This window comes from Physeter macrocephalus, chromosome 20 (assembly GCF_002837175.3).
Source record: "Physeter macrocephalus isolate SW-GA chromosome 20, ASM283717v5, whole genome shotgun sequence".
Taxonomy (NCBI): domain Eukaryota; kingdom Metazoa; phylum Chordata; class Mammalia; order Artiodactyla; family Physeteridae; genus Physeter; species Physeter macrocephalus.
Window position 1 is genome coordinate 34,637,652 of NC_041233.1, and position 9,662 is coordinate 34,647,313.

The following is a 9,662-nucleotide window of genomic DNA, read 5'->3' on the forward strand; positions in this document are numbered from 1 at the left end:
GGACCGGGCCACGAACCCGTGTCCCCTGCATCGGCAGGCGGACTCTCAACCACTGCGCCACCAGGGAAGCCCTAGCATGCAACTTTTAAATATTAGAGGCACCCAGTGAGCTCACATGTCCTGTCTGCTGACAATGGCCATAACTGCCTGCTAATGTGCTTAGAGGCACTGCCCAGTTGACTGATTTCAATTTCAGCAAATGACAGAGTTCTAGTTATTAAAGTTGGTGAGCAAGGGCACTCAGCCGGAGCTGAGGCATATCGTTGACCATGACAGGCCAAGTGTACGGGTGAGACTCCCTCCTGGAGGGAGCTTGGGAGGCAAGCACTGACCTGCAGCATTTGGAGGTAGCCTTCCTGGGGGTCGCAGAGCAGGGAAGAGATGCGGTGGTTGTTCCTCATGCATTTCTGGTTGTCCTTTGCAGATGGGAAGATCTGCCGGACCACGGTCATCCTGCCAAGGGCGCTGTGGACCAGATCCAGGATCTCTGGGTCACTGATTTCCTGGGAAGATAACCGGAAATGTTTACCATTGACTCATGAACTCATGATCTCTGCAAAAGACTTACCAGTAGTTGTCTAAGTCTACGGCCTAAATAGCTGATGCCAAAGGGGTTATGAGTTTGGGCCCAAGGTCAAAGAATTCATTTGTTGCTTATTTACAAATAATACTTGCTTACCCTAAAATGCAAACAGGATTATTCAACACCTTCCCTGAAGGACAGGAAAAGATATCTGCAGCTAAACCACCAATGCACTGGCTTCCACGGAGTCAAACTCAAAAAGAACCAGTGCTGTCAAATGTCACAACAGGCATTAGCTGGAATTAAAGGCTAAATTTCCTGTCAGGAGTCATCTACCTGACTTAGACAAGGAAAACTGGTTTTCTCTGGCATAGATGACCAAAATGCAATGAGTTTCCCCTAATTCTTTAATAATTAGATTTTTAAAAAAAGATTTGCATACAAATTTAAAAAATATGTCCACTCATTCATTGCACAAAATCTACCCAACAGCTCCTCTGTGATTTGTTCTGTGTCGAGCACTGGGCATATAGCAGTGAATGAGTCAGGCTTAATCCCATCTGATGAAAGTCAAGGTTTCATCATAGGATGAAATATGCTGAGTGATGTCATATGGAAATATAGGGGCAAAGGAAACCCATCGTGCTTCCACATGAGACCATTTGCTAAGCTCTTTACATACATTTTCTCAGTTGGTACTCACAACAACCCTAGGAATTCTATGAGGAAGATCCTATTATTATCCTATTTAAAATGAGCACTCTCACGCATAGAAATAGCAAAGGGAGCAGGCTAAGGGGAGCTCTTTCCAGGATGAGGCTTGTGTGAGGAATCAGCGCTGAAGCTGAACCTGAAGGATGACCTTGTTAGGCAAAGTGCTTGCAGGGAGTGGGGGAGGGGGCGGGGCAGTGCAGAGCTGAGTTGTTGGACGTGCTCCTGAAGATGTGGGCAACAGGTGGCACCCTGTGGTACCCTATTCCGGTACAGGTAGCCGGGTGCCCCTCCAACCTAGGGAGGGGCAGGGCCACTGGCAGGGGGGAGGGATGGTCAAAGGCAGCGTGGGATCTGTGTCCTGGGCCAGAGGTGGGTGTGGGGTTCAGTAAATCCCACTAAATCATCCTCACTAGAGACAATGAGAAGCCCTTGAAAGATTTTATGCACCAACAAGCCACAATCAGATTTACATTTTAAAAAATCTCTGGTTGCTGTATGGAGCGAGGATTAGAGAGGAACAAAACAGCTCCATGTCTGAGATCAACACAGGAACTACAAGAAATGGACATTCACCAAGGGTTCTGGCAGTGGGAGAGAGTCAGATTAAGAAAGCCCTGGTTTGCTGGTTCTAAGAAGCGACTCCATCAGTGTTGGTTGCAAGCCAAGATTTTAACTGTGAATAACTGTGTTTTAAAATTGGTCTTAAGTCTTCCTCCTTGCAGATGACAGTCTAGAGTTGAGACAATGAGATGGTATAAATGGACCTAATGAGGTTAGAAATGAGTGATCAGGGGTTTCAAAATCACTTAAACAAGAACATAACATGTTTAAGGGTATAAGGGTAAACAAAGTATTTCAGGAATGTCCTAGGTACTCAATATGAGTGTGTAGACTGGTCAGTTGTAGCCACATGCTAGATCTGGGAGAAAGGAAGAAATTAAGAATTGCATCCTTTTAGAATGATCAGTAGTTCCCAAGTATGCAGAACTGCAGGCATTTCAAAAGAATTAAAGTGCTATTACCTATTGAATCTGGGTTTAAGCCACTTAAACTTTGTATTTCAGACAAAAGTCTGTTTAAGGGACAATGACCTTGTTGGATTGGGACCAACCGACAATCAATGGTGAGGAAACTGCAGAATGTTCATATAGGACCACCAAGTGAGACAGGCCCAGGACCCAGTTGGGCTTCAGGAAACGAAGCAGAGAATGTAGCTGAGCCTGGACGTTTGTGCTCTGCTCTTAGCTGTCCTGCTAATGCATGCCTTGCCCCAAGCATAGGATAGTAGGATGAGAGAAATCATATTCTGACCTAATAGTAAGTAGAACTATAAGAAAGAGCAATGAGCAGAGTGGTCAGCTTTACTTGGAGAAGGAATATAGAGGCCTTTGAGGTGGGGGATTTTTTTTTTTTTTTTACATAGAAAAATCATGAGGTCATGAAGAATGTAATTTGAATTATGCATAAGGGGGTTTATCAAAGCCAGCACACCTTCGAAAGGAAATGGATATGTTACAAACCTTTTGTTTTTCTCACTTACTCTTCATAGCAGAGGTCACCATAAAAGTTCTTTTATTAAACCTCTCCTGCACCCTCAACTTCCCGATGGGAGAGTCAGTGGCACTGAACCCTCCCTACTGCGCCCCAAGAAGAATCCTGGAAATTGTAGGGGACCTGGCTGATGGGGGAACACAGTACCTTCCTAATAGGTGTAACCCTCACCTTCCCTGGCCATATGCAGCAGTCCCTGGCATGAATGGCTAAAGAAGCCAGGGCAGCCAGGATGTAATCAAGGGGGCTGGGTCCCTGTCCCAAGTAGCCCTGATCTCCAGACTATTCCTTTTCAATTCTGCCTACCCAGGACAGAGATGAGAACTTGGTACAGCTTCTTCCAACCCATTAGCTGCTATAAGCCTTCCTCAGAGTAAGGATCAGCTGGATTTCTGCAGACCTCCCATCTCCCGTGGCCCAGTTCTCACCCACTGACTCGGGGTCGAAACACATAGTGTTGTCTGCCAAAGCACTCCTACCCACCTCCCCACACTTCTGGGCCTATCCTTAGTATCTAGTACAGAGATAGCTGCAATCACATTCTAAGAATCCATGGAAGCAACTCCCCTGGATCACTTGGAGGCAAGAAAAAGGGTCACTTCTTCTCCTAGGAATGTATCCTTCCCTTGGAGACTTCCAAGACTGCATCATCAATCAGTTCCGGCAGCTTTATGCCAGGCCCTCTTCTGTCCTGTTGGCCCCACCATGTCCCTTCAGTACCAATGGGCTGCACACAGGTATTTGCTCCCACTCTGCTCGCTGCTGTCAGGCAGGCACTGCCTCCAGGCTGCACACCAGGTCAGCCTCTGGACCACTGTGAACAGGACCAAACTCCGGGCCTTCCTAAGGGTGCAGAGGGCAATGCAAGCAGCCTATTGACACAACCCACATGGAGAACAAACTTCCCCTCTGCCCCAGGTGAACAGTCCTTCCAGACAGTGCTGCTGGTGAGCAGAAGAAACAAGACAATGTGTATATACTGTGTGATCTCCATTGACCTCACCAAAGTCATCAAGGCAGCAATGAAACAGTAACACATCATACCCAGAAGCTCACTGAAGTGCTGAAGGGCACAGGCTCAAAATAAATCTTGCTTATTTGATTACTTTTTAAGTTTGCCTTGTGAAATATATCTTAATGCACAAACATAACATAAAGTATGAATAATAAAATGATTTCAGTGTATCTTCCATCAAAAAATAACCTGCATCTTGGTTGGATGCCTCCTCCCCAAATGCTTACCGTTTCCTCCTCACCAGGAGCTGCCTTTGTCTTGCTATAACTTATATATGTAACCTAAATAATATATATCTTAGCCTTGTACATTTTGTTCACCTTTGTGTAAGCTAAACAGTCTGCATGCCTCTTACAACTGTGTTTTAACACAGTGGTTCTCAAACTTTGTTGTGTATCAGGATCACCTGGGGAATTGGCAAAATTACAGAGGTACAGTCCAGTCCCATTCCCACAAGCAAGGCTTCTGTGTCTCCACTGGCTCTCCAGACAATTCCAGTACTCACCAACGTCTAAAACCCACTGGGTTTAACATTAAGTTTTTGTGATCTATTCATGGTGATGGATACAGCTCTGGTTTATTCATTTTCACAGCTGTACTATTGTGCTGTGTGATTCTGCCACAATGTATTCACCCTATTGTGATTACCATTTGAATGTTTTTGCTTCTTTGCTATTAGGAACAAAGCTTCTATGTACATTTTTCCTACCTGTGTGTCTTGGTACACACTTTTAAGAATTTCTCTATATACCCAGAATTAGAATTCCTCCATGGGAGAATATGTATGTGTTCAAGTTTACTAGGTAATACCAAATTTCCAAAGTGATTTGTATCCACTTATAATTGTGTGTGGTGAAGAGAGTTCCTATTGTTCTGCATCGTTCCCTGCTCCTAATATCCTATGACTTCCTAATATTTGCCAATCTGGTGAGAATGAACTGGTACATCACTGGACTTTAATTTCCACTTCCCTAATTCTGAATAGAGTTAAATATCTTTCATACATTCATGAATCATTTGTGTTTCCATTCTTTTATCTGTGTTTTTGTCCAATTTCCTGGGTTGGATATCTTGCATATTGATTTGTGGGACTTTTTTCTTTAGTTCTGGATATTAAGCTTTTGTCACATGCTGCAAATATCTTCTCCAGCTTCTAGAATGTTAGCTAGAACTAGCCTATAAATTCATCTAAACTGGTGTTTTCTTTGTAGAAAGATTTTTATTCCTAATTAAATTTCCTTATTTTTATAGGAATATTGATTGTTTTGTCTTCCTTGCCCTAAGTCACTTTTTTCTAAAAATTAAGCCATGTTGTCCAAATTTTCCAATTAATGGCATAAGTTGTTCACAATGTTGCTCTACTTCTTCTATTCTTTCCAGAGCATCTAAAGTTGTGTGCCATCATCCATTTCTAATAATCTGTATTTGTGTCTTCTCTCTTACCTTGATCCGAGAAGTTTGTGTATTTTATGACTTCTCTTTAAAAAGTAAGTTTTGGCTTAACTGATACTCTTTTATGTGTTGGTTTTCTATTTCATTAATGTCTACTCATCTTTATTATTTTTATTTTTCTATTTTCTTTGGATTTATTAAGTGGTTATTTTTCAAACATTTTTTCATATGAAGCTTAGGAAAGCTTTTGTCTTTCCTAATGAAGTATTTAAGACTATATATCTACACCCAAACATTGCTTTGGTTGTGTCCCAGAAGTTATCACATATATTAATTGTATCATTATTTCTAAAATTCCTTTTTGATTTATTTTTGACCCATGAGTAGTTTACTAGAGATTTTTTTTCCAAAATTTTCCAAACATGAGGTTATTATTATTTTTTTTAGTAATCTTCATATTGATTTAACTTTAAATGCACTGTAACCCAAGAATGTGGACCGTGTGATATAAATCCTTTAAAATTTATTGAGCCTCATTTTGTGACAGTTTGCATGCACGTTGCATGCATGTTCACTGTCCAATTGTTGTTGATTTCAATGGTCTGTTTTTAGGTCCATTAGATGAGGAATTTTTCTATTTCTCTTTGTATTCAGTCTATATTTTCAAAAACCATACTGTCTTTTATTAATTACATGTAAGTTTAGAATTACAACCCCTTGCTCAACTGAACCTTTTATCATTATTTAGATATCCTCTTTATTTCTAGTAATGCACCTTGCCTTATAGTCTACTGTTATTAACATATCTACACCAGTTTTATCTTGGTTAGAATCTGCCTGCTTTTTTCTCATTACTTTGCTGTCAGTCTTCCTCTGTCTCACATTTCAGGTGGGACTCCTGTAAGCAAAATATACTTGATTTTTTATATCCGTCCTAGACATGTGAGTAGAAATCTTAATCCATTTACATTGGATTATGATTACATACATATATGGATTAATTTTATATTATTTACATATTTTACCATTTCTTTTTTCTTCCTTCTTTTTAGCTTCCTCTTGCAATGATTTTTTCCTATTTTCATTTTCTTACCCTCTTTCAGAAGTTATACTATCCATTATTCTCTCATTGGACATCATAGTTATTTTAATATGCATAAAAGTGTAAAATTAATCAATATTTTTTACTCTCTTCTTCAATCTTTATCTCTAATCACCATCGTTTCAACTAATGTGATAATGATATCTAGTATTTTAATTCTATCTTTCTTTGTGCCCTCTTATCACACATAACTTCCATTGTTTTATACAGTTAATATTTATCTACCTAACCAATATTTATCAATATATTTGTTAAACGTTCTTCTGTGGACCTCAAACCTTACAGCTGAGATCATTTTTCTCCCCCTGAAGTATATCATTTAGGATTTCCTTTAATGTGGGTTTGCTGGTGATAAACTTAGTTTCTGTTTATTGGAAAATATCTTTTGTTTAGCTAATTCTTGAAATAGAAAATTCTAAGTTGAACACTATTTTTCATAGCACAGTGAAGATAATATCACACTGTATTCTTGCTTCTATTTTTGTCCAGTGTATTAGTTTCCTATGGTTGCAATAACAAATTAACACAAACTTAGTGGCTTGGAACAACAGCATTTCATTCTGTCAGAGTTCCACAGGCCAGAAGTCCAAAAATCAGTCTCACTGGGCTGATATCAGAATGTTGGCAAGGATATACTCCTTCCAGAGGCTCTATAGGGGAGAATCTGTTCCTTGCCTCTTACAGTTTCTCGTGGTTGCCAGCACTTCTTTGCTTGTAGCCACATCACTCCAATCTCTTCTTCCCTGGTCACATTGCCTTCTCTTCTTCTGTATAGTTAAATATCCCTTTGCCTCCCTCTTAAAAGGACACCTGGGGTTTTATTTAGGGTACACTTGGATAACCCAAGGTAATCTCCCCATTTCAAGACTGTTAACTTAATCATGTTACAAAATCTCTTCTGCAATATAAGGTGACACTCACTGCTTCCAGGGATTAGGCCCTGGATATCTTTGTGGACCATTATTCAGGCCACAACCTCCAGTTATTAGGAATCAGTTTAACTGTCATTCCTTTGAAGATGTCCTGTGTTTTCTCTCTGGATGCTCTTCAGACTTTTTATAGTCTCTGGTGTTCCTCAGTCACACTATGAGGTGTGGATTTCTTATTTTTATTCTGCTCCTGATCCTTGGGCTTCCTAGATCTGGGTTTTAGTTTCTTTCAATAATTCTAGAGAGGTCTAAACCATAATATCCTTTAATGTTATTTTTCCCTGTCATCTCCTATTTCCTTCTGGAAATCCAACCAACAGTATGTTAGATCTTATTCTATCTTTTATGTTTATTAACTTCTCTTTCATTTTCCACCTCTTTGTTTCTCTGGGCTACATCCCAAATAATCTCTTCATATTTTCCACTTCACTAATTCTTTCTCTATGTGTCCACTTCGATTTTTTTTTAGCTTCAATTATTAGGTTTTTAATTTCCTGAAGCTGTTTCTTTCTTAATTCTGCTTCTTTTTAAAATGTGTTTTTATTCCTTGCTCATATTTTCCAGCATCTCTTTACTTTTGAAACATATCTAAGTGTATTTATTTCATACTCTATATCAGATAATTCTGATATCTAAAGTCACTTCAGATCTGATGAAGCTGTCCCTCCTTTTTTTTTTCCTGGGATTTCACTCATGATGGCTTTTCTTTCTCTCTCACCCTCCCTCCTTCCCTTCTTTCCTTCCACCCTCCCTCCCTCCCTCCCTCTCTTTCTTTCTCACATGCAATCTTATTCTCCTAGAACTTCCTTAGGAATTCTTTGAAGTTTGACGCAATTGCCATTACTTTGGAAAATAGTTATGCTTGTTTCTACCACCTAGTTAGGATCACGTCCAATCTATAACCACATAATTTAACATGAGATTTTCCTTTGTGCATTGTTAGGCACCACAGGTGGTGTGACTTGGATCACAAGCCTGCTTGAGAGTTATCACTTCTCAAGAAAATATCCCTCCTCTAGGCAACTCCAAGTCAAGGCAGGAAATTTCCCTTCCTATTCCCTTCTGCACAGTGGGTTTGTTTCTCATCAACCCTTATAATGAGGATGTAAGTCTCCAGCTTTATGTGGAAATCTCTCATTTGCTTGGCCCTTACACTGGACCTCATATGTTCTATGTCCCACACAGCCAGAAGAACAAAAGCTCAAGGTCTCCACAGCATGACCAATAGATTTAAGGCAAAACCTAATTTGAAGCTCAACTATTTCCCAGAGTTTCCATTTTCACTTTATATTTGGCTCTTGTGGACATTACTCTTGACTGTTCAGTGACCTATTTTAAACTATTTTTAAAATACATTACTTCCACCTTTTTTAGTTCTTTTCCTTTTGGGAGTGTCATTCAAGCTAATTATTCTTCTGTAAAGACATACTACTCAACCTTGTAGATACAATTTTAATTCTTTAAGGCATGGCCCTGCCTTTTTCTTGGGATACCTATCCATCTCCCAAATCCCTCTCTATGTGTCTTGGCTGTGTGATTGACTAAACCTCAGTTCTTATGCTACAATTTACATTTGCTTCATTTGCCTGCCTTCTCCAAAGTTCACTGTCATTAATATTAAAAGAAGGCCTAGCTCTGAGGGGCCCAAGAGAAGCACGTGCAACCTTTTCCATTTGGTTAAATCCCAATTGTATTCTTGAATCATCTCACTATTATAGGTGGAAGAAAGTAAATATTTGGCAGGTTCCACCTTATTTATTTTCTGTTGCTCCAGAAATATGCCCCCTGAATTTCTGTTACCTTCCTCTCCTGCAATCTAGAAGGCTCCACTATAAATCCTCTCTCAATACTGCTCACTCAAGAGATTATCTTTGTGAGAGATGATGCTGTCTTGGACTAAAGTGGTTCCAAATGGATCATCTTTAAAGATGGTAAAATGTAGGAAATGGAGCACATATTGATTGTGGAATTAAAACAGAGAGATAGCAAACTACTGCTGGAACTACCTTCTTTTTCAATGCAAGAATTATAAGCAAAATGTTACAATATTTTTGGTAACAAAAATATTGTAACAACTAAAAGAAGTAGAGAAGAAAACAGGGATGACGTTCCCAGTAACATTACATTACAGCCAGTAATTAATAACATTACAGCCAGTCATCAGGGGGAAAAAAAGACTCTTTTGTGTCTTGTAGCACACCTAAACAAAGATTTCTATGAAAACAATAAAAGGGAGAATTCAGGATTAGCAGGCAAGATGGCGGAAGAGTAAAACGCGGATATCACCTTCCTCCTCACAGATACACCAGAAATACAGCTACACGTGGAACTTCTCCTATAGAACACCCACCGAACGCTGGCAGAAGACCTCAGACCTCACAAAAGGCAAGAAACCCCCCACGCACCTGGGTAGGCAAAAGAAAAAAGAATAAACAG

General features: G+C 39.8%; 1 protein-coding gene across 1 annotated transcript in view; it reads right to left on the reverse strand.

Annotated features, from left to right (window-relative positions):
• Window positions 1–9,662, reverse strand: part of GRID1 (glutamate ionotropic receptor delta type subunit 1) — a 704,191-nt gene that overhangs the window by 231,220 nt on the left and 463,309 nt on the right. The window contains exon 6 of the mRNA XM_024132152.3: window positions 333–503. Within this exon, the coding sequence (XP_023987920.1) occupies window positions 333–503 (171 nt within the window). The remainder of the gene's footprint in view (window positions 1–332; window positions 504–9,662) is intronic.